We start from the raw sequence: 25351 nt of genomic DNA on the forward strand, positions 1-25351 counted from the left end.
GTTGGTGTCGTAGTTAAAATTCCACTGTCAGCGGTAACTAGTATAAGATAGTATAATTTATGATAAAGCTAATATAATTAAGTGTAATTAATTCATTTAAATCATATCTAGATTTTAGAAATTACAAGAAAAGACAGTTTATCAGTGAAACTGCATTCATGTTTCGCGCCTTTATGTGTACGAATCTCCCAGGTTTTCGCCTGTCAGAGATAGCGGGACGCATTTGTTTATTTAGTTTAATAAGATGGATGAGTAAGTGTTTGGGCTTGTGAGCAATGGTCAGTAATTGAGAGATTGATATAAGGCATCCTCTATTGCACTTTGAATGTTTTTAAACTTGCTTTTATGTACGGTTGAAACAACACATGTAAGTTCGTACATTACTTTTTGTCTAGTACCAGGAAAACACATATGTAAAAGACTCTAAATTAAGTGAAAACAATTTTAAATAACAGGTGCAGAACGGATTAATATTTAAATTCGGGTGATAATTCAGGAGAGAAAAGCCTTCCTAATGAAGTTTTGAGAGTGTGCTGAACTTGATTACATCGGCGCGGCTGAAACAACGAAATTTTACGGCGTGACATGTTTTGTATTTTTATATTTTATTGCAGTAGTAACGGTAATGATGATAAGTAGTCTCTCAACTAAGTTTTAAATAACACAAAAGTTTTAAATAACGTAAAATATGTATAAAGGAATTACATACGTCTGAGTGATGCCACTACAAGTATTAGTTAAATTGGGAAATGTCCCTCTTTCAGAAATTAAATGAGAAAAAAGGAAAAAGTTGCGAAGCGGGAAGCGCTTCCTGGGAATGGGCTTTCTGAATGAGCCGCGCTGTGTACCTGCATTAGCAGCGGCCCAGTGCACATTAAAAGTCCTTTAACGGCACTTAATTAAAGGCGCTCGTTTGCATAGCTTTGCGGGATAAGAGGGGCGCTTACACGTTCACGGCGATGCGGCGAAAACATCGGGATGTTCAGCTTTTTGTTTGTACATTTTACAATAAAGAGGGGAGAAAAGCAGACAGGAAAATGAAAACAGAACGCCTCGGCGTACGTATAACCTATAATTATTTCACACTTCAAATTCACGGATGAAATTAAGCTGCCGGCTGGGGAAAATAATATATCTGTCAACCACAAAAATAAATATAGTAGAACAGCTTTTAGCCTTTGACGAAAAAAAAAAATAGCGCGTTTTTGTGAGTATATAAATAATTATACTAAGCAAAACCAATTAATCTTCTTATAATTTACTATGTAATATTTCTATACTACTATAGGTCTATGTATAACACCAATTCGTTCTGAAAGATATGATTAAATTGCATTTAATAAATAATGGAAAAAGTCCCAAGTTTGCAGTGCCAAATTGCAGCTTTTATCTTGTTAGGGGACAGCAGTCGTTGATCCGTAATGATCTACATGTCCAGGTGCCACATCATTTCTGAAAATAAATTAAATTAATATTAATTTAAAAATAATTACTGCCGAGTAAATGTCACTTTCCCCACAAACACGCTTAAAATAGCGTTTCGGATTTTCCAAATCTGATAAATAAAGGGAATCCGGTTTAATGCTTTTTTTTTATCCAATAGGAGCGTCAAAGAACTTCGGCTTCACGTCAATCACAGCGCAGGCCCCGCCTCGCAACCCCTACGATTGGGTCGCTTTTGTCAACAAGCTGTGAAATTTGCGCCGCTCGCCTGCGATTGGCCGACGCCGCTGTCAGTTGCGCGCATCTGGCGCTGTATAAGGGGCCAGTATTCAGTTCGACACTCAGCGCTCGCAGTAGCTCACGGGCCCGGCAAGAGGGATGTGCAGCCGAAGTGAGCGCAGGACTCCGGGGCGGCACTGAACGGCACCGCTTTAACATTTAACGTCTTTCACTCTTCGCCCCTTTTCTTTCACCAGCGGCAGAAAAACGCCGCCACGCTGAATTTGCAGCCGACAAGATGCTGACCGCAATACTTTTGTTATTAATTTAATTTTTTTCATATTTTCTTCATCTTGCCGACGAGATTCATATTATTCGCGAGGAATGTCGAAGCGCAACCTGGAATAAACTTTGCCAATATGTCTCCATGGATTATGACCGGCGCACGTGAGGCTTATGGAATATAGCCAGACATTCAGCCATCTGCATGCGATTCCATTCATCCCCGTGAAAAAGAAACTCTTACTGATGGGCATCATGCTTTTATTGTGGGTCTACATGTTATATTCCTGCGTGGGTTATTGCGCCACTGTGCCAAGTGTAATAGACTCTTACCGGGTAAGGGAGACGGAATCCGCTGGTAGAAGGACAGAGAGCGCCAGGGCGGACCTGGTGTCCAAGCTGATACCCAAAACCCAAAGCTGGGTAGACCTGGAATCCGATTACGACGAGCCGTCAGTGAGGACGCCCTCCAGAGACCTGCTGGATAACGAAGTGGACTCGGACAGAGCCGGAGACTGGGACGAAATGAAGGACGAGCAGAGGGGCCCCGAAGCGAGTGCCATGTCAAGCTTCTCCAACGGGTCGGGCAGCAAAAAGCTGCCCCAGGCGATCATCATCGGGGTGAAGAAGGGAGGCACGCGGGCGCTGCTGGAGTTTCTGCGGGTGCATCCCGACATCAGGGCGGTGGGAGCGGAGCCGCACTTCTTCGACCGGCACTACGACAAGGGGCTCGACTGGTACAGGTAAGACGCACTGTAATTAAGATCTCAGATTAGCTAAACATTTAAAAGGAGCGAAGAGAAGCATGTGGAAACAAACGGTACTTGTATTACCAACTGCGTAAATATTGTGACAAAGTTGCGATCGAGATTCGGCAGAGTTTCAGAATGTTTTTTAACTGTTCGCCCAGTTTTCAATCATGTGGACGAACCGTCTTAAGATCAATCACAAATGAATATGTGAGGCTGGATTTAGCAAAATAAGTAGACAGAAAACACTTTTCCACACAACGTTGTTTCATTATCTAGCAATGAATTCATTAATAATACCATGGGTTCTTTGAATCAGAGCACGTAAAGACGTGGAAAGTTAATTATGCCATTAATTTTACTGAGATTTCCAAGATAGCTGTGATTCAAATTTACATTTAATGGGTAATGGCTTGGAAAAAAGAGAATTGTTATACCCAGAAATTTTTAAATTATATGTCCGTCAAATGACACCCAAAATTAATCTTTTAGGCAACATTAGATGCATGGAACCCGGGCGCTGATAAGGAAAGGCAAAAAAAAAAATATGTTCGTTCTTAATATATTCACAGAATTTGGTGATTGGTTTTTAATATCTCACATCTCTCGCTTCAGCTAATTTCTTGCGGGTTTCAATTTCAAACTTACCGGATGACCTGGGGTTTATGTAGCCTCATAATTCTTATTTAGCGGCAAAGGACGTCTTCTTTGTCTAATAGTAATAATAATCATGATAATAATCATGATAATAACAGTGACTGTAGATCTTCTGCGTGTGGTTTCCGTGTGCTGGGGGCTCTGGGAACATTTCGCATTAGCGGGGCTGAAAGCGGCGCTTCCCGGGAGGACGGACGGCGGCTAATAGGACATCGGTCGTATTTCATCAGAAAAGCTGCCCGGAGCGAACTGTGCGGGACAGCATGAATATTACATGAATCTCTGCTTTTCTTTAACGTTAGGCCTAGATTTTTATTAGGCGTATGAGTAATGACGCTTTTTATTTTTCTTTATTCGTATTAATACTTGTTTTTGTTTTTTTTTTTTAATGTATTTGGTAGTCGTTTTAAGCGCCTTTCTCTGGGATCCGCGCAGCCATTCGGCTTTGACGCTGAGCAGTGGTCCCTGTTGGACGGACACGTAAACTGCAGGTGACATACCGTTCCGCTCAAATCTATCTTTTTTGTAATGTTTGCTGCTAGTGTGCAAGTATGACGAATTACTACATAAATACCGGCCGTGTACACTTCAAGAAAAACCCCCGAGGAGTCCGTAAGCTTTAAAATGAATTATTTAGGTAATCGAAATATGTGAATTTGTTTAAAATATTTTTTTTTGGCTGCGAAAAAAAAAACGTCTGTTGTTGTGTTCCTCTTGCTGGCTGTTTCATATTAAACAATTCTCCGGAAGCCGACATCACAGAAAATATCCCCAGCCCTTGTTTAAACTGCTAGCGATGACTAATTTTATATGAAACAAGGATGTTGTGACAGTATTCTGAATTTAAAAACGTTACACCGGCGGATGTATATTTTATAGCGGATTCATATAAGCATCGACGGCTTATTAAAAATCCAAAGGAGAATTAAGGAACTGTCTTGGGCCAGATGCATTCATTTAAACTGTTTCTAATCGCTAAGGCCAACTCTTTAAGAGATAGTAAAAAGCCGTAATCTAAGCACAAGCTTCTCAACCCATCGGCCACGGCCGTCCGGGGATACGACCAGAAATTTTTAGGTGATTAGAACATTAAAGTTGGGAATTTTTTACGGACCCAAGTTTAATTTGATCGTGTATAATTGAATGTGGAGGACAGACTGGAATGAAAATATAAATTCTGCCTTTCTCTCCCTGTGGAATTAGAATTAAACAGTAGCACAATTTATTAATCTCCCAAGAGAAAACAGGCATGTCAAAATGTTTATTTTCCGCGCCAAAAATAACAATGTTTTAATTCCGTCTAATTAAAATATATAGATAAATAAATCGAAAGCGACAGCAGGTTCCCATTGCCCTCAAAAATGTAAATCAGAGTTTTAAAAAACCTCTTCATTCTCACTTTTAATATTTGGGCCTATAATTGCTTGTTTAAAATAATCTTTAATTACAGTCTAATTCGATTTTAAATATTAATTGAGGAAAAAAAACATCACGTAACATCTAATATGATGTTACGTGGGCTATTATTTAAATGGCAATAAATCAGGAGAAGTAGTGTTTGCAGAGGATTACGAACATTTAATTAAATATTTACACAGCCTAATTTACAATGAACCCTGGTTATTTTATAGTCCGCTTAATCGCCATAATTTGACAGGCGCCGCTGAAACCATATTGAACGGGATTAATTCTTTTCCGTTTTAATATGATGGCGCTTAAGTAAAGTCACTTTTATGCCATTTATGTTTTACTATTAATGATTTTTAAACTAGTTTTTTTTTGTTCAATAGGCTATCAATATTGCATAAGAAGGGAAAGGTCTTACAAAGACCTAAACAAGCACACAATGGCCAATAAATTATATAAGTATCCTATAAAAACGTATTTATGCTTTTGAAAATCAAATTCGTAGAGAAAAAAAGTTTCACCGGTACACCCAAAGAAACATGGCTGAAAAAGACAGAGATATTGTCTCTTCTTCTTCTTGTTCTTCTTCTTGTTCTTCTTCTTGTTCTTCTTCTTCTTCTTCTTCTTCTTCTTCTTCAATGTCCATCGACGTGAAGCAGAACTAACGGGCCTTCTGACAGGCCGATGAAAAGCGGTCCGGAGCTGCATGCCTTTCTCAATGAACGGATTTCGGTTGCCCTGAAGAAAAGTTCAGTCAATTAAATATGCACGAAGTTTAGTGGCCGACAAAGACGGCAGACATGAAAAGGCACAGAGCACTAAACCGTTTTGCTGCTTTGCCGGGGCGGACTGAGCTCGCCACATGAATTTAGGGACAATCTGCAACTGCATGTACCTTTAATGTTAATGTGTAATATCACTTCCACTCACTTTAAAATGCTCCTTTTAAAATCTGGGTAATCTACACTTGTATGGCGATCGTTTTTATTCTGTTACGCGATCGATATAAATCGAGTAGCGGTCAAGTACTTATCCGCTAATAATCGATTACAGATACGACTAAAGCACTTAAAAACACCGCAGGGCCCATGTGAGCATTAATACGCGAGAGCTGTTTAGGTCCGTGTTTACAGAGAAAACAAGAGGCGACGGATGTCTGACTTCGGGCCTGTGGCTTAAGCGACAGATAAAATAAACATGCGAGCCTCGGCTGCTTCGGGGATTGTTTAAGCGGCACTTCATCCACCAAATCGACACTAAATCGCCTCTTATGTTCCCCTCTGAACCTCAGTCCTTATCTTCTAAGCCGCGGTGGGAACAATACTAATTGCGGGGAATTGGTGCATTGTGGCGTCTCTGAAGAGGCAAATGATCTCCGGTCAAAATAAACGGAAATGCAATTTAGATCTGATGCCCCTGAAGGTGGAAGACCATCCCCCACCACTACGAAGTTATTAATTAACCCTAAGATTTACCAGCCTTTGGAGATAAAAGTAGCCAGTAAGGCAAGGATATTGGAGGGCTGAATAAGCGATCATTACCTAATTAATTCAAATTTGCTTTATGCTCTTATTGGGTAAATTGTACCTCTTCCCCACCCTCTATACTAAGTAATAGCGGTACATGGGACTGGTTTTCTGAAATCCGCTCAGTTCCCCAGTATCCCTGTCCGAACGCATCTCTTATAACTTTACACCGACTGACAGGTGATATTGGAAGCGGTGGTCGCAGCTTCGTGCCTTGCATCCCTCCCGCTTTCTGTTTCCGTAAACTGAGTGAAAACACAGCTGACTGATAGATAAGAAGTGATTATCTCAGTCTCTTTAAATGTGGGATTTTAATGTCGGTAACTTCATTTACCTTTTGGAATAAAACCACGAAGCAGCGGTATGGAGGTTCTCCTGCAGACCTGGACTCTTGCCGTGGTTTTGAAGCCTCAGTGCCCAGAGTCCGACTTGTAAAACTGTTAGACGCGTCTTCGCATTTCTGCCTTAATAAAATACCCCGTGAAGTCCAGCACTCTTTCCAGCACGTGTCTGCCTGGCGTCTCTAACCACTTTGCACGCCAGGAGCAAAATATTATTACCGCTAACCAAATTGCAGCGAGAATTTTATAAACACTTAAAATGTTTTCCCTTTCAGTATGACGTCTGGTTACTTTACTCTATTTCATTGTCGTCGAATTGTTTTGTAAATATATATATATTTTTCGAAATGTAGAACCAAATTTGGACCTAAGTTTTTTTTTGTCGTTATTATTTTTCCACGTTAAAATACAGGTTTCGGTGGGGCCCGTTCCCCATTCCGCACACCGACAGCCCTTATCGCCTACAGATGGCTCCTGTTACTTACGCCATGTTTCTCTGAAATCCTGTATCTCACGCAGAGCGGCTCAGGCCAAGAAAAACCCAAACCAACCAAACGGTGCCTGTCTGTTAGAGATATCCTATTTTTATTGTCATTATAATGTTTATGTTTTGCTGCTGCTTGAGTTTAAAACCGGCCTGTTTATATCCTTTGTGAAAGTGACAATCTGCTTCTTACACAAGCAGCTTTTTGTGAACAAGACCTCGAGCACCGACGGTTAACCAGAGCTCTCCTCCTGTGGAAAGATTTGATAAGTGTTTCTGTCATTTTTCTGTAGCATTGAGGGGCCAGGAGGTCTTCTGGACAGAGAGGAAATCATAATTCATCTTTAATGCCCTTAAATTTCCTATTAGCGTGTCACCCTGGGGAAGTAATGGAGGAATCTGTGTTCTCATGTGAGGACGTAGCGGATGTGGTGCTTAAACGGAGGACGCTGCTCTGAGGGTCTGGGCTGGGCAGCACCGGTCACGCTGGACTTCTTTCACAGAAGAAGACGTCAGCTGGGGTCACTGAGACCTGGGGGGCTCGGTTTTTCACTTCCGGATCGCAGATAGAGGTACACGTCACTGTGGCACTGGGACCTCCAGCGATCCGAGTGGAAAAGTGAAAATGGAGGGATGGGAAAAGGATGGAGGGGTAGAAATGGCCGGGGCAGCAGAAGCAGAGCGGCAGCCGGGACCCTGGTCTAATTTGATGGTTTTTATTGTGTCAAGATGAACAAAACATGATTCATCCCTCAGGAGATGAATGGAGGGGTGTGTGTGGTTGGGGGCTGGGGGGGGGGGGTGGGGGGGGTGCACGTTTCCCCAATGAGGTAATGCAGGCGCAGGCATCTTCCCAGACAGCACGTATGCGACATTCCCGGCGAGGCCCCGCCACGGTCTGCTAACGTGGGCACCATCTCACACGTGGGCTTGTTACGCTGCTGCGTCCTTGATGGAAGCCCGACCAGAAGAATATTTGATGAATATTTCAGCTACAAACTGCAAAAAGCTTCTTACAGTAATAACAATTATTAGTTTGATCTGTTTTTCGCTTTCAAACTTCTGTTTTGCTGTTCCCAGCCTTCACACATGGACCGAGCCCTGGCATACCGACCAGTCATGGGAGGTGCTGTATGTTACGGGGATTGGGTTAGGGATAGGGTTAGGGTTAGGGTAAGGGTTAGCTTCACCGGGATTTTGGTCTGTGTCCTAGCCTGGTCCATGCTGATTTAGCTTCTGCCAATATCATGGGCTTCAGCTCCTGCCTCTGTTTCTCCTACTTCACTGCCCTGCTATCAGACTTGGGAAACCCTTTCTCGTATTTCCGGAGGGTGGGGGCAAAAACACCTGCTAACTGCAGCCCTGGGATACAGACAGGCAGATGGATTGATTGATAGATAGATAGACAGATGGATTGATAGATAGAAAGACAGACAGATAGATAGACAGATAGATAGACAGACAGTCAGATAGATTGATAGATAGATAGACAGACAGACAGATAGATAGATAGATAGATACACAGACAGACACACAGACAGACAGATAGATAGACAGATGGATAGACAGACAGCCAGATAGATAGATAGATACACAGACAGACACACAGACAGACAGATAGATAGGCAGATGGATAGACAGACAGCCAGATAGATTGATAGACAGACAGACAGACAGACACACAGACAGATAGATAGACAGACAGACACACAGACAGACAGATAGATAGACAGATGGATAGACAGACAGCCAGATAGATAGACACACAGACACACAGACAGACACACAGACAGACTCCTAGCTTGCACCATGGGCAGCAGTGTGACGCAGTGTGGGGGTGCGAGGGCTCGGCCAGGTCACCCGGACATGCCGTTCTGATTATAGGCAGAATCACTCCGGCCTACACAGGGCTTCCAGGATGATCCCATTCTGCTCCTGGACTTTAAAAGTGTGTAACCCTCCAAATAGAATCCTTATTGAGAGGGCCAGCTTGTAGTCTGGGCCTCCCCAGCACTGTCTGCTCAGGGGAGAAGCAGCCCCCCCCCTCCGTGTCCCTCCAACAACTTCCCTCCATTACACACTGCGGTGCAGTGCCACCTTAGATATTAAGTGATGTTGGGACACTCTGCCCCAGACTGGACCTACAGCCTGGGGTGGGGGCGGGGGGAGATGGGGGGGCAGGATCATACCATTTATTGAGGGCATGGGGACTCACTTGCCCCCCCCCCCTCCCCAAAGGTGAGGGGATGTATATGTGGCTTGTCATTCATACTACCTCCTTTGTGTACCCCCCCGCGATCAAAGCCCCACCCCCAGGTATCCCGGCAGGCTGACAGGGCTGATTTCCCCCCCATCTCTCCCAGCGACCTGCCTACCTTGACCGAGCTGCCCTGCACTGCCAAATTAACAGATTAATCCCTTTGTGATCAGCCTTTGCTAAGCCCCCCCCCCCCCCCCGGCCCAATTTTGTTCACCCCCCCCCCCCCCCCGCCTCGAAAGGCCCTTCTTCAGCTACCTTCATTTAATCTCCTGCAGTATTCCCTCCCTGCTGGCAAACAGAATAGTGTCACATGTCAGGCTCCCTTTCGGCCAATCACGCAGTGAGGCTGCTGCTGGGACCCCACCCCCACCCCACACACCGTTCCCGCAGAAGGGGAGGTGGGGGGGGGGGGCTGTTCTCCTCCTGGCATGGCCCGGCAGAGGGGAGGGAACAGTGGCAGGGGGTGTGGGGATGCCACTTTCATCCCCCAAATTACCGCCAGCTAATTGTAAAGGGGCAGCCTGCAGAGAGAGGCAGTGCAGCGTGGCATGGTGCCCCGGCCCCTGTGGGGGGCGCTCTCGCACAGGGGGGAAACACGGGCCAGGCAGCATGGAACCTCCGGCTGGGGCGACGGACAAAAGGGAGGGGGCCTCACAGGAATTGCTTGTCAAACACTCATGTTTCCAGAAAAGGAGTCTGGCTCTCGCACAGCTCGGGAGGGTGGTGGGGGTCTGATTGTTCGTGGTCATTCATCGGTCCCACTCAGGACACTCGTGCTGTTCAGGACAACTTTTATTCTGTCTTACCATTGAAAAATCATTTATTTATCTCCCCCATGGCTGAAGTCAAGTCGGGTTGTGGGGTGTGGGGGGGGGGGGGGGGGGGGTTTGTGGGGAAGAGGAATAAAAGAATCGTCTGGATAGTGAGTTTGCCCCCACCCCCCCAGCAGCACCTCCTGCCTCCCAACCCTTGTGTGTGGACCCTCCCCCTGGGCTTTTAGTGAATTGGGTCTTTTTTAACAACGTGATCATTTGGATGTTGGAACACATGTCAGAACCGCCCCCCCACGAGTTAATGGTCATTCATTGGGCTAAATAAACAGTGTGTAGGCCAATAAAAAAGCCCGAAGCCTCTGGGACTGCCGCCTTCCCTTGAGGAAGCCCTCTCTTGCCGGGATCGCCACCTTCCCTTAGGGATGCCCTCTCTTGCCGGGACCACCGCCTTCCCTTGAGGAAGCCCTCTCTTGCCGGGATCGCCACCTTCCCTTAGGGATGCCCTCTCTTGCCGGGACCACCGCCTTCCCTTGAGGAAGCCCTCTCTTGCCGGGATCGCCGCCTTCCCTTAGGGATGCCCTCTCTTGCCGGGACCGCCGCCTTCCCTTGAGGAAGCCCTCTCTCGCCGGGATTGCCGCCTTCCCTTAGTGATGCCCTCTCTTGCCGGGACTGCCGCCTTCCCTTGAGGAAGCCCTTTCTTGCCGGGATCGCCACCTTACCTTAGGGATGCCCTCTCTTGCCGGGACCACCGCCTTCCCTTGAAGAAGTCCTCTCTTGCCGGGACTGTCGCCTTCCCTTGGGGATGCCCTCTCTTGCCGGGATCGCCGCCTTCCCTTGGGGATGCCCTCTCTTGCCGGGATCGCCGCCTTCCCTTGGGGATGCCCTCTCTTGCCGGGATCGCCACCCTTCCTTCCCTTGGGGATGCCCTCTCTTGCTGGGATCAATGGGTCAACGTGGCTGTGTTTGTGTGTTTTGGGGGGGGGGGGGGGTGACAGGTGGAGAGTAACTAGGAGTGAATTTTGGTACCAGCCCTCCAGTACCATCCGGGTTCTCTGGGCCTTCAGGAAGTCGGTACCAGCGGCACGAGGGAGGGGACAAGCTTTGGAACGGTGGCAGGTATTTAAGGTGGGGACCCCCTCCCCCCCCACCGGTGGGTGTTTTATTTGTGCCTGTGCTCTGTCACTGACACTCCGGAATCCCCTCCGCCAGAGCAGGTTTGGGCCAAATGCCCGATGCCCTCTGACAGCAGCTTATTAAAGGCACATTCATCAGCCTGCCTGCCCGGCAGATTTAGTATCTAGTGCTCGCTTACAGGACGCACGGAAAATCCACCCCTTAATCGGCCGCGGTCTCTGCACTCACCTCCACACTGGCCCACAGAACATGGGCCATGCATAATGAACTGCAAAGAGGAATCCCAATTAACAGGTGTTTCATTCATCTTTATTCATCAAGTGTTTGTATTATGTCTTCCCATGATGCACCTGGCTATGGCAGAAAGTACACCTGGTTACGCTTCTAATGTTGGATGTCTGGGACGTCTGGTTGTGGATGTCCCTACAGACCAGAAGGTTCCGGGCTTAGAGTTCCCAATCAGGGCCTCAGAGGGGGACTCCCGCCTGTCTTTCTGGAATGTTCTGGACACCCTGATATGGACGGTGAATTCGAACCACGCCGGATCCCTTCAGAGTCCATTGTTTGTTAGTAATAATACGTAAACAATAATGTACTGTGTACGTGATTCCAGTGAGGGGCACTGCCCAGCTGGATTGGAGCAGGGCTTAGAGGAAGTGGGGGGGCAGGGGCACACAACCCAGTAGGGAGAGCATGACTACCTCTCACCCCATCGCACCTGACTCCATCGCACATCAGGGCCCTTTGACAGGTGGGCCACAGCAGAACGGGCCACCCTGCTGTCATGTGGCTGCCGTGCCTGGGGGGCTCTAATCATCCGAGGCGGTTAACTGAAAATATGCCCCCCAGGATGGAGATCCCCGTTACATCAACAAGCAGGACAAACCCATGTCCCTCACCCCCCCGACACTGGGCGTTTCTCCCCAGGGCAGGACAGTGTTCTGGTCCGTATTAAACAAGGAGTCCAGATGACGGGCAGTGAAAACTCGGTATAAAAAGTAGCTCTTAATGGTCGACAGTAAACAAAACGGAAGACAGGGAGTCCCAGAGGTGCCAGGACACCAGAATGAGGGCCTAGTATGACCCCCTCACTGGGGAGGGACAAAGACGGCCCCAGGACGTTTCCTGGACTCCCCCTGTCACAGAGTTAATTTCTTGTTAGGCAGGCTGGGGGGTGCGGCAGGTCCCATCTTGACGAGCTCCGTTAACGAGCTCCCCCCTTTCTTTAATTAATTTTGCTGGATAGGAACAGGCCTGGCTGCAGCAGTTATCTTCCGCCTGGGCGGGGGGGGGGGGGGGACACACGACGTGCCTATTTTCACAAGCAGGCCATTCTACGTCCATCCCGCCAGCTGATTGGTTGCGGGGAGTGGTGGGGGTTTTCAAAGTGCCTTTATCCCCCCCCCCCACTTTCGCCTGAGGCAATGGGGAGGGGGGGAGTTACTGTTGATCAATAGCTTAATTATTGTCAAAAGAGTTTGAACGTGCAACTGCGTTTGAGGAACATTTTGAGTGGTGGGGGGGGTGTTGAAAATCCCGCATAAGTCGCGCTCTGGAACTCATCGCCGTGGCGTTTGCTTGGCTTCAGCAGCCGGTACTGTTCGCCGTCTGACTTGTTTTGACGGATCTCTTTCGTTACTCTAAACACCTCTCGCCTGTTCGAATGGGAGGTGCTCAGGGTCACCGTCACAGGTGTGTCACTCCACGGGCTCTGGATTTCTGCAGCTGTGTTCGGGCGGGTTTGGGGCGGGGGAGAAGTCAGCCGCTTCCCTGGCTGATTGAAGCAGCTGTGCGAGTCAGGGCTGACACGTTATCTATGTGTTTGGCATCTCTGTCAGCCCGAGGAGACCGTCCAGAGAGAGAGAGAGAGAGAGAGAGAGAGAGGGATACCGAGAGTGAGAGAGGGACGAAGGGTAGAAGGGTAGAAGGGAGAGGGATAGAGAAGGAGAGGGAGAAAGGGAGGGAGAGAGACAGGGATGAAGAAGGAGAGGCACAGAGAGTGAGAGAGGGTGAGAAGAAAGAAGGATAGAGAGAAGGATGGAGAAGGAGAGTCAGAGAGGGAGAGAGAGGCAGCTTGAATAGAAAAAGCACTGGGGGTTGTGGTGTGTGTGTGGGGGGGTCGCGCTACGTGAGGCGAGCACCTGCCCTTGGGTGTCGGTGTGCACAGCGGAAATGCAGACATGCGGGTCGTCCCTTTGAAGCTGCAGCTCTGCTGATGCCTCTCCAGACAAAACAGCCGGGGACAGCGCATGGGACGGCCAGCCTGGTCTGCGGAGATGCAGGCACAGCATGTTAAAGTCAGCATGTGGACCCCCCTCCCAGCGCAGGCATGCACTGCATATAGGGCGTTTGTTCCAACCAATTTAATTAAGCATGATTGAGCCCAATTACAAAAATGTACCATCTCGATGGGAGCCGATTATGGGCCTGGAGCAGTCGCCTGTAATCACTGCTCACTCGGGTTAATAGGAAAAGTTACCATTTTGCTGAATTGTGCCCTTCAAATGAGCCTATAAATGAGTATTGAACATAAATGCTCTTAATCTACCATTTGGTTAGATTACAGCAGTAATTAATAAGATATTTAAAAATCTAACACTTTAATTAGCAGACTCGCTAAAACACTTAGATTAGACTCATTTTGAGGGTCGTACAAAAAATACATAAAGTCCCCTCCCTGTTCACCTCACATTCAAAGTTCTCTCAAAGAGGAGATTTGAGATTTGAGACATCTACACCAAGTGAAGCAGGTCGGGCAGATTCTCACTAATTAAGAGTTCCGGCAGCCCTGGGGGGTCCCTGACAGCATGCTTAATTAACAGTTAATGACTCCTGATTAGCTTTTGGAGTACATCTTTAATGAGTGGCTGTTGATATCTGAATCGTGGCTGCTCGATGACTCTGATTGGCTGATTCAGAGCCAAAGCAGTGAAGTGTGGCCTCTCTGATTGGCGGGTCATTATGTTCCGGTTCGGCGGGCAAACAGACAGACATCGTGGGAGCCACACTGCCTCTTGACACCATGAGTACTTCTGAACGTATGGTGGCACAAGGGGGGGCTAAGGGGGGGGGCTGTCGGCCTGGGAGGGGCAGAAGCTCCTGACGAGCGCGCCCCTCTCTGTGGCCGCGGCCTGCCATTCAGCCACCCCACTGGAGGACAATGCTCATGTGACCCCCCTGAAAGGGGTCTGGGTGTCAGAATCGGCTGTTTGCTGACTGAATCTTCTGAAGGGGAACCTCATAAATCATAAGAGCAGAATAGGTATTGTCCCTATGAGAGCTACACCCCTACCCCCCCTAAAAAACCCCCCACCCACATTAAACTCTTACCCCCCACCCATTTGTAGTGCTCTTCAGAAAGAAAGATGTGGTAAGGTTAATGGTGCAGGTTTCATGGGGGTATGGTCATTGTGGGTCTGTGTCAGCCGCCCCCCGCTTCAGCCAGAGCGAGGGTGAGTTCTCTCCGAGCCCCCCCACCCCGTGGTGGGAGGCTGCTTGGCTGAGCTTCTGTCTTGCGGACGCAGTTGTATGCAAAGCAGGACGTGTCACACAAACGGGCGGGGCTCATTACCACGGCGACGGCGGGTGCCATGCTGGCCGCTGCTCTCTCTGGAGCGATAAGCACACCTTCCTGCACGTTTCCCACATGTGGGTCCCGTTGCACGGCTTTACCTCCGAGGCTGTCGTCTGTGAGGAGGTGGACTGGATTAGGCTGTCGCTGTGTTAACCCTACTGCTCTGTGAATGTGTGTGTTCGCGTGTTTGTGAGAGGGAGCCCGGGGTCGTCACTGGTATCCCGGGGTCGTCACTGGTATCCCGGGCTCACAATGTGACCCCCCCTGACCTCCAGCAGCAATAAAAAAGCATGTAACCGTATATACCTGTGCCAGGCAGCGGCCATCTAATCCACACCATGCGGTACCCTGTGTAACATATCGTTTAACTGCCCTGATGCTGTCAGCGACTGAGGGATTTTCGGAATCTCGGTGCCCGGGATGGCTGCTGGCATTCCTGTTCAGGGACACAGCCAGCTGAGTCAGCTGTACTCTTTTTAGAAGCAAATTAGCCTTTCATTTAGCCTAAGTGGCTAATGGATAAAGTAGGCCGGGGTGGATTTAGGCTAAGCCAGGCACTTTCCTGAATGTGTGGCTGGGAAGTGTGGCTAGCGGAGAGGGGAGGGGCAGGCAGGAGGCAGGGCTGTAATCTATGTGTTCCAGATGTCAACATGACTGATGCCCCAGTTAACAGTTATTTAAGTTATTTAACGGTGCTAAAACCATTAGCATGTCCATCTGAGTCAGAATGACTGCTGAGCATTCCTCCTCCTCTGACTACCATTGAAGGAGATCTGCATGGTGCTTGGCCTTGCCTTTTCTCGCCCCTTAATAATTCCATACTCAGTATCATGTATGATAACCCCATGCAGCCTGAGCTCAGACATGCTGACTGTGGGGTGGGGGGGTCCCCATCTGGTTAATTGCATTATAAGACCACCCTGCCCCGCCCCATTCCGACCTTCTTTTGTCCCCTCCCCCCAGAGAGCTGATGCCCAGGACCCTGGAGGGCCAGATCACCATGGAGAAGACGCCCAGCTACTTCGTGACGCGGGAGGCTCCGGCCCGCATCTACGCCATGTCCCGGGACACCAAGCTGATCGTGGTGGTGCGGGACCCCGTCACCCGAGCCGTGTCCGACTACACGCAGACGCTGTCCAAGAAGCCCGACATCCCCACCTTTGAGAGCCTGACCTTCCGGAACCGCAGCGTGGGCCTCATCGACACCTCGTGGAGCGCCGTGCAGATCGGCATCTATGCCAAGCACCTGGACAACTGGCTGCGCTTCTTCCCGTTGCGACAGATGCTGTTCGTGAGCGGCGAGCGGCTGATCAGCGACCCCGCCGGCGAGCTGGCCCGCGTGCAGGACTTCCTGGGCCTCAAGCGCATCGTCACCGATAAGCACTTCTACTTCAACCAGACCAAGGGCTTCCCCTGCCTGAAGAAGGCCGAGGGCAGCAGCAAGCCGCACTGCCTGGGCAAGACCAAGGGCCGGACCCACCCTGGCATCCAGCCACAAGTGCTGCAGAGGCTCCGCCAGTTTTACCGCCCCTTCAACATGAAGTTCTACCAGATGACTGGCCACAACTTTGGCTGGAACTGACAAAGCAAAAACGTTAATACAGGACACCTTGCTTGAATCATTTTTTTCTCTGTAATTCTGGCAAAGACGTGGAGATATTGCTATATATATGTAAAATGTACAGAAATCTATTTTATAATAATTTATTTTTAATTTCTAAGCAATTAATTCACTAAGCTGCCTAACCTGAATTTGTCCCTTGCATTTGATCCACGTTTTGTATCTTTTTAACATTCCACATCTCCTCTTTTTCTGCTTTTTTGTCGTTCTCTTCCGCTCTTTCCGTTTCTCTCTCTTGCCGTCCAGTCATTTAAACTCGTTAATGGTGCTTTCAGTGGCGGCTGAAGGCGTTAGTGGCGGAGCCGTCGGGAATTCGGAAACGGGACGGACACACAAAGCAGCTCTGTGTTATGGCCACCCGCCGCTCGCCGGCGACTTTCAATCCACCACGTCTGTGGGTTTCATTTCCGTTCTGTTTTCTTTTCACCATCATCTTGAGTCTGGCAGGTGCTCTTTTGCTGTTGTTGGTCTATGTTTAGCACAGCCAGGCTGAAGGTCCTGGGCTCTAAGCGGATGGCTCTCTGTGGTTACAGGTAGCCTAGCATTCAGGAACAGTTACCTCAGCTAATGCATTACTGCTGACCCCCTAGACCCTCTCACTTAATAAAGCACCGATCGATGGGCTAATTGCTCCCTTTCGTGCTGTCCCCAGTTCAAAGAATAGCCCTGCTCTCCTCCAACGGTCATATGGTAGAGCCTTCTGGTGAATGCACTATTGATTAGCGGCTAAATCGTATTTGGGGTCTCACAGGGTGACGTCACTTTGCTCATGTGATGGTGGCTCGACCGATCAATCCTGACCCCGTGACCTGGTCTCGCCCTTAGATCCCGGCCCACTTTTCCGGCTCCTGCCACGGGAGCCGGCGGGTCAGAGGAAAAACCAGCCAGATTCCCAAGAGAGCATTTTGAGGTTGCTTATGTTTTCATTCAGCTACCCGATCAAGACCCCCCCCCCCCCCCCACCACCTCACAGGCTCTGTTGGATATCGGAGGAGTGGTATATCCAAGAGCGAGGGGGCAGACCTGGCATTCGGCAAACTGTTAACTGTAAGGGTCACAGCAAGGCTCATGTATTTGGAATGGGTGACCTGTCGGCCATTTTGGGGCCATTCCTTCTGTGAAAATTGAGGATTCACATCGTACCTCTTGCTGACTTTGGCGACTCCTCCCATGGGACTCCGATCATCTCCGATCTGCCTTTCCTCCGCTCTTTTTCACTTTCGGCGTCTTTCGTCTTTGTTACTTGAATACTATGTATGCATGTGAGAGGGGGAAGTGTGTGAATCTCGGGGATCACCAAGGGCCGCCTTGCGCACGTGACGCTGTCCGTGATGGCGGCGTGTTGCCCACGTGACGCTGTCCGTGATGGCGGCGTGTTGCCCACGTGACGCTGTCCGTGATGGCGGCGTGTTGCCCACGTGACGCTGTCCGTGATGGCGGCGTGTTGCCCACGTGACGCTGTCCGTGATGGCGGCGTGTTGCCCACGTGACGCTGTCCGTGATGGCGGCGTGTTGCCCACGTGACGCTGTCCGTGATGGTGGCGTGTTGCCCACGTGACGCTGTCTGTGATGGCGGCGTGTTGCCCACGGACCTCTGAACACACTTGGACATCTCCTCTCTCCTGTGGGAGCAGATTAGGGTACTTTTTAAAGACACTTTTCTGCCTCTTTTCAGTCCAAAACTGAATAGCCAGATATCTGTAATCGAGTACAAAAGATAGACTTAAGAGTAGCAATGAAGGGTTTAAATGAGAAAGGCTGGCCTGCTTCAGTCCTGATGTTAACTGATGTTTTTTCTGACACTCAAAAGTGATTCGCCAATTTAGGGCCCTCAGGCACCTGTGAGGTTCAGGCTCGTAAACCGCTGTACTGTCTTGGCTGTCGCTGAACAGGAGTCCGATCCTGACTTTATTTTTAATTACTAAACAAAAAAACACATAAGCCCCACCCCCCCACCCCCCAAATCGTTGTGATTACACAGTCCATATCACCATTAATTTATGGTTGAGTTTTATTCAACCCATTAAAAAAAACAAAATTTAGTGGTGTTTCTTACCCATATAATATGGCATTTAGATTAGCCCATTTGTATGTAAAAAAGAAAAAAGACACGTAAATCAAGTATTTTGTGGTATGTACATCAAAATTAATTTTACACAATGAACTGCAAAAAGGAACAGAAATTTCTAGATAAATACTGAACATTCATGTTATTTCTTTGTATGAAGAAATCAATAAAATATATATTTTACCAGACCTGCATCCGCATGCTTTCCTGGGGACCTCGCATTAAAGTCAGCACACTGACTTTTCACTGAACACGACTGTCCTTCTTCCAGCTACAATACTGGGAATGTGAAACTGGGAATGGGAATCAGCACCACTGCAGCCCTGCATCCTGGATCCTGGTCAGACTTTGTCCTCCCTTTTATTTGGTGTTTTTCCTCATTCAACACCCCCCCCAGGTGTGGTTTGTAACTGAAAGCCCCTGATTTGTGGCAGGGAGGTCCTGTTTACTGGATTCTGGGCGGGCTATGTTTTGGCGTGTTGCAATGGGACTCTGTTGTGCGACGACTATGGCGGGAGGCTGCAGAGGGCATTCGGATGCACCGCTGAAATCCAGCGGTGTTTGGGGTGCTGGGTCGGCGCCGCTGTGGTGGTCCTGCAGTTGGCGGGCAAAGGAGGAATGCTGGGGCACCCGACCACCACTGGAACTGAATGAAACCATAGATCCCTGGGCAGGTGGAACTTGAGGATGCGGTGTTCAGCCACTGAACACAGCACCCTGCTCAGAACCACCCCTGAGTCGTGGCCTGCAAGCCAGGGATCCAGAGCACCTCTGACTGGCTGGGAGTCCACACAGCCACTGAATTCCTCCTCTTCTTAGGCGAGGGGGGGATCCTGGGTTTCTGCTATAAAGGGTTCTGCTGATTCTGGGTGACCTCACATTACAGCCGACCACCATCCTCCCATTCCATGGGGTGGGGGCTCTTTATCAGACAGGCTGCATTGTTTTCGTAGCCCAAAATGTTAGGACAGACACAGAGGTGATGACCGCCCCCCCCCCCCCCCCACCCCAATGTGAAGCTATGCAGACACTTTCTCTACTTTCTCCTCCACCTTCTCTCACTTTCAGAACATAAGCACAAGGTCACTGGCAGATGATGTGCAGACAGTGGTCCTCGGGGTCAGTGGTGCAGTCAGACATTGCGGGCGCTCTTCCCGAATGTAGAGGGAGGTCATATGATCAGCTGGGGTACAGCTGTCTCCCACACTGTGAATGTCTCCCTCAGTGTGTGTATCTCCCAGAGTATGTGTCACTGCATGTGAGTGTCTCCCTCAGTGTGTGTATCTCCCAGAGTATGTGTCACTGCATGTTTGTCTCCCTCAGTGTGTGTATCTCCCAGACTATGTGTCACTGCATGTGAGTCTCCTTCAGTGTGTGTATCTCCCAGAGTATGTGTCACTGCATGTGAGTCTCCCTCAGTGTGTGTATCTCCCAGACTATGTGTCACTGCATGTGTGTGTCTCCCGCAATGCGAGTGTCTCCTTAAGTGTGAGTGTCTCCCTCAGTATGAGGGCTCCCTGTGTGTCTCCCTGAGTGGGAGAGTCTCCCTAAGGGCTGCTGTCTCCCTGACTATGAGTGTCTCCCTGTGTGCCAGTGTCTCCCTGAGTATGACTGGCTCTTTGAGTGTGTCTCCCTGAGTGCGAGTGGCTCACGAGCGTGTGTGTGTGTGTAAGGGAACGTTTCTGGGACTGTGGCTCACGAGCGCGTGTGTGTTTCTACGTGTTAGGGATCGTTTGTCAGACTGGATGCCTGGTCACATGACAGGCATCCACTTCTGTGGCCGGGAATCTGACGGCGAGCTTCAGGACCAAGTCTGTGCATGAAGACCTCTCCATGCTTTTTTAGGAAATAACGTTGGTAAACCGTAAAGCAGACAGCCTCGGGGACTAAACAGCGGCTGTCGAGCTTCTCCCATTGTCTGGAGCTTGCTTGTGGCCCTGGATGAGCTCAACAGCAGGCTGCGATGAGATGGACAAGGTCAATGAACCAATCGCAGGGCTCATTAGTGGAAATATACTTAGCGGTGCTGAGGCAAGCCTGTTTCCTCTTCACTTTATCACTGACGGTCATGATGCAAGATCCCATCTCGGGCTGGCTGCTCCGGCTGCTTTCCCATTTGATCCCCAAAGGTCATTCCCAGCACAGGGAAGCACCTGCATCTGACCTGGATTTAGACGAGTATATCGGGGTGACCTCCTCTCCATCCAGCCCGCTAGCTCCAGCATCACTGGCTGTGCAGAATTTTCCCAACCAACTGGAGTAATTCACTTCGAATGTGCTTCCCTGGCAATATTCCCCCATCTGCCCCCATCCTGGATCTGCTTCGGATCTGGGATTCAGGGCTTAACTTCTCACATTCCAGCTGTTCCCGGAAAGTGCAACCCAGAGTGGAGAGTTTGAGGTTGGTTTATTTAACTTGTCGGATTTAATCTCAGGTAATCAGCTGAAATGGGTGTGTCTCTGCGTCTGTGGTTTTGCAGCCTCACGTTGGGTCAAGACACAAAGACCCACTGGTGAAAATGATTAGAGCACCCAGGTGCGTGACACTGTTCGCCTTGTCTTCTTACCACAGGTCACGTGATCACACCAGCCAGCTCCCACAAGCTCGGGATTGACTATCTGGGCTGTCAGGGGAAGTCAAACGACCATCCCCCACAGAGCTATGCATGGTGGCATGGAAGCTCTCGGCAATTCCACAGTGAGGGTGGTGTGGCTCTGGGTTGAAAATTTTATGATGCAAAACCTACAGACCTTTAGTGTCAACCAGGAGCCTGAGCAGACATGAATAACTGAGCTATGAGAGAGACCCGTCAGCTCTGTGGAGGATATGAGGTACAGGTGAGGGTTTGGGTGGGGATGTCGAGGTGTACAGGTATGGTACGCTGACCTGAGGCCATCAAACAGCAAACATAGCTACCTGAAGATGGCACACGGTGACACGTCACTTCTGTGGTCAGCATCTCCATGGCAATTAATTTGTGTAGGAGGTACCCAACCAACACTCACCCCCTGGGCCCAGGTGATGGTACCCCCCCGCTCCCCCCCGAACCAGCGGTGTTGACCCAGATGATCCAGTCATTCAGGGGCGGGTGAGGACCGATTATAATGACAGACCCCCCCCCCCCCCCAGCTGACTCCAGACCCCCAGCATAGCCTGGGGACAGTTGGCGTCTGCAGTAGGGGGACTGCACAAGACCCAAGACCCCCTGTTTTGCTGTAATTTGTCATCCTCTATCACCCCCACCTGCCCCCCACATCCCCCCAACCCCTGTGGCCAAAGCAGCCTGCACACACACATGCTCACCCACGGAGGAGTCTGGGGCATGGTGGGGGCCGTTATCTCAATGTCCCCCCCGGCAGGGAGGTCACCCACGTGACTCCCTCCTCATCCCTGGGCTTCCACCTGCCTTACCACCCTGTCTACTTGATGTCAAGACACAACAACCTCCCCCCCCCCCCCCCCCCAGGAGTCCCAGGTCCTCTTCCGTTACAGACATGCCTTCCGTGCCTCTGATGGAAGACGCCTGATGGTGGGGTGTGTGTGTGTGGCTCGAAAGGGACCCCCCCACATTAAACGTCTGACGGTGGGGTGTGTGTGTGATTTGCACACTTGTCACTCATGCGTGCTCTCTGATTGCTGTGAGGGTGGTGGTGGTGGTGGGGGAGCTTATTTGAAGCAAATGACAGGACAGAAGTACAAGCGGGAAGATGGGAGACGTCCTGCAGAGGTGTGTATTCAGACATGATGGTGGAACCTGGGATGTGGAGGCAGGACTCCCTGTGTCAGCACATCCCTGTCTTGCAGGGGGTGAGAGTCCGGTGACTAATTCAGCCTAATTACCCAGCTTTCTATTGCGGGGGGGGGGGGGGTGCCAGGCCACACTGGGGTCAGGAGAGCATCATTCATGGGGAGACCCCCCTTATGCACAAAGCTGGCCCTCCCCCCCAGTTCCCCCCAAAGCCCCTCAGCAATAAAGGGCAGGATGACTACGGTCAGCCTGTCACTCCGGGGGGGGGCAGGAGGGGGGCGGGGGAAGCTGAAGCTCTCCAAAGTGACAGTGGTCAGGGGAGCATGACGTTTTGGGAACTGAATGGTGTGGTGGAATGTGGAAAAGGTTTAGGGGATGGGGCGGGGATCTAAAGCTAAGTAAGCCTGAAGGCTCCAGGCCATGCTCCGTGGGTGCCTTAGTTAACCAGTTTTTGGGGCTGACTGAGTAAGACCCCCCAGGTAATCGAAACAGTCCCAAGAAACGATAGTATAAGAGACAGGAGTGCTCCAAACTCTGTGAAGACAGAGGTTGGGGGGACACGCCCTCCAGGGTGTGTAAGAAAATGAAGAATGGGGGGTTAGAAGGAGAAAGAGACTGGATGATAGAGGGAGCGAGAGAGATACAGCGAGAGAGACAAAGGCCGACAGAGAGGGGGCGAGGCGGAAGCAGAACGAATAAACATCGAGATGGACAGACAGAGAGGGGGAGTTTTCATGTCACGCCCTGAACCCCAACCTTATAACCTTGAAGATGGCACATAAAACGATGGCGGGACAAATGAAATCAAGAACATTGGCGAGAACTATCTGCTACATGCTTAGAACAAGGTCGTTCTACGTCACACCACAACCCTAGATGGCGCAGAATGTTTGTGATGCGGCAGACAGAGTGCGAATAACTGTATTGTGGTGAGTGTGATTAATAATGGCCACTACTGGGTTAATACTAGAAGTAGCACAGTCAAGGAAGCAAACAACTTTAACAAGACTCACCGTTACACGCTAATGAAACGTGCACGGTGAACATTAAAAAGTTATGACAGAAGTACATGAATACACGTTATTTTATAATATTTAAAGTGTGGTGCAGTGCAAAGTATGCTGGTAAATGCGTAATTAGTTCTGCTGACCAATACAATGGCGTCACATTTGTCAGCCAATCGTGGACAAGTGGGTGGGATCAGTGCAAACAAAAAAAGTTCACCTCCGGGACTCTGCACGGGCAGTGCGCCAAAATGGTGATCACCATGGTGATTATGTGTCATATGATGTCGTATTGCCCAAACAACATTGACTCTGTCTGAAGTATACTTAAGCCATAAGCCTAACCCCGTAACCCCCCCCGTAACCCCCCCCGTAACCCCTCAACTCGACCCCCAACCTTGCACACAATGGTCTAGTAACAGTTAGGGTTTCCTGAAGCCCTCATAGTAGAGAACATGCAGAGTTATCCTATGAGAAGCAGGGGGCGCTGTGCTTGCTGCAAGGTCGGGTTTCCTGGGATAGCCCTTTATTTAGCTCCATTTCTTGCACACCACCCTTTGGGGAAGATGGTGGCACAGGAGGTAGTGCTATCATTTAGCAGCCAGAGGGTTGCAGGTTCGAGCCCTGGTTCCTTCTGACCCCATCAAAGTGTCCTTGAGCAAAACACTGAACCCCTAATTGCTCCCGGTGTGCAGGTTGGTGCCTTGCATGGCAGCCTCCACCACTGGTGTGTGGATGTGAGTGTGGATGGTGAATGTGAGGCATGTATTGTAAAGTACTCGTAGGAGTAGAAAAGCGCTATATAAATGCAGTCCATTTACCATTTCAGGTTCTCCATCCTTGTCGGGACTCCTGACCAATTACTCGCTTGGTATACTGTCATCAGAGTCCCCCCTCCTGCCCTCCTTTTAAGGACCTTCAGGTAAAGATCCATGCCTCAGCAGCTGTTCTCCCTGCTTGGATTGGGAGGCTTGAGACCAGGCTGCTTAACCCCCCCGACAGATGGCAGTGAGTCGTCAGCAAGAAAAACACTGCTGCTCCATCTCACCAATCACGGGAGTCACAGCTTCAGTCAGACTGAGACATGCCAGCTGGGTGTCCCTGGGTGCCAGCTGGGTGTCCTCTGGGTGCCAGCTGGGTGTCCCTGGGTGCCAGCTGGGTGTCCCTGGGTGCCAGCTGGGTGTCTCCTGGGTGCCAGCTGGGTGTCCCTGGGTGCCAGCTGGGTGTCTCTGGGTGCCAGCTGGGTGTCCCTGGGTGCCAGCTGGGTGTCCTCTGGGTGCCAGTTGGGTGTCCCTGGGTGCCAGCTGGGTGTCTCTGGGTGCCAGCTGGGTGTCTCTGGGTGCCAGCTGGGTGTCCTCTTGGTGCTCGCTAGGATACTGCTGGTTGCTCGCTTGATTGTCCTCTGGGTGCCAGTTGGGTGTCCCCTGGGTGCCAATTGGGTGTCCCTGGGTGCCAGCTGGGTGTCCCTGGGTGCCATTTGGGTGTCCCCTGGGTGCCAGCTGTGTGTCCTCTGGATGCCAGTTGGGTGTCCCCTGGGTGTCCTCTTGGTGCTCGCTAGGATACTGCTGGTTGCTCGCTTGATTGTCCTCTGGGTGCCAGCTGGGTGTCCCCTGGATGCCAGATGGGTGTCCCCTGGGTGCCAGTTGGGTGTCCCCTGGGTGCCAGCTGGGTGTCCTCTGAATGCTTGCTGGGTGTCCTCTGGATGCTTGCTGGGTGTCCCCTGGGTGTCCTCTTGGTGCTCGCTAGGATACTGCTGGTTGCTCGCTTGATTGTCCTCTGGATGCTTGCTGGGTGTTCTCCAGGTGCTTCCTGGGCTCTCTCTCGGTGTCTTTTGGATACGTGTGTCTGGGAGCGTACTTGTCTCAGACTGGACCCAGTTGGCATGGAATAGGAGTCTGAAGGTGATCTTCCTCTGAAGGGGTATATGAGTCAGAAGGTGGTCCTCCTCTGAAGGTGGTCTTCCTCTGTAGGTGCTGTAGGACTCCAAAGGCAGTCTTCCTCTGAAGGTGGTATCTGAGGCTGAAGGTGGTCTTCACCTCTCTTACCCTCTCTTCTTCTCT

The 25351-nt window shown here is 49.9% G+C and overlaps 1 protein-coding gene across 2 annotated transcripts; it reads left to right on the forward strand.

The window, feature by feature from the left end:
- Positions 1–1800: 1800 nt before the first annotated feature.
- Positions 1801–18724, forward strand: hs3st3b1b (heparan sulfate (glucosamine) 3-O-sulfotransferase 3B1b). 2 transcript variants are annotated; one of them, XM_023816928.2, is made up of 3 exons: positions 1801–2687; positions 3752–3841; positions 15813–18724. In XM_023816928.2, exons 1-3 carry the CDS (start codon positions 2119–2121, stop codon positions 16429–16431), a joined length of 1278 nt encoding a protein of 425 aa, XP_023672696.1. In that variant the 5' UTR covers positions 1801–2118; the 3' UTR covers positions 16432–18724. The 2 variants fall into 2 exon arrangements, with proteins under 2 accessions (XP_023672696.1, XP_023672698.1); XM_023816930.2 differs by lacking the exon at positions 3752–3841.
- The last annotated feature ends 6627 nt before the right edge of the window (positions 18725–25351 follow it).

The sequence above is a fragment of the Paramormyrops kingsleyae genome, chromosome 5, assembly GCF_048594095.1.
Source record: "Paramormyrops kingsleyae isolate MSU_618 chromosome 5, PKINGS_0.4, whole genome shotgun sequence".
Classification (NCBI taxonomy): domain Eukaryota; kingdom Metazoa; phylum Chordata; class Actinopteri; order Osteoglossiformes; family Mormyridae; genus Paramormyrops; species Paramormyrops kingsleyae.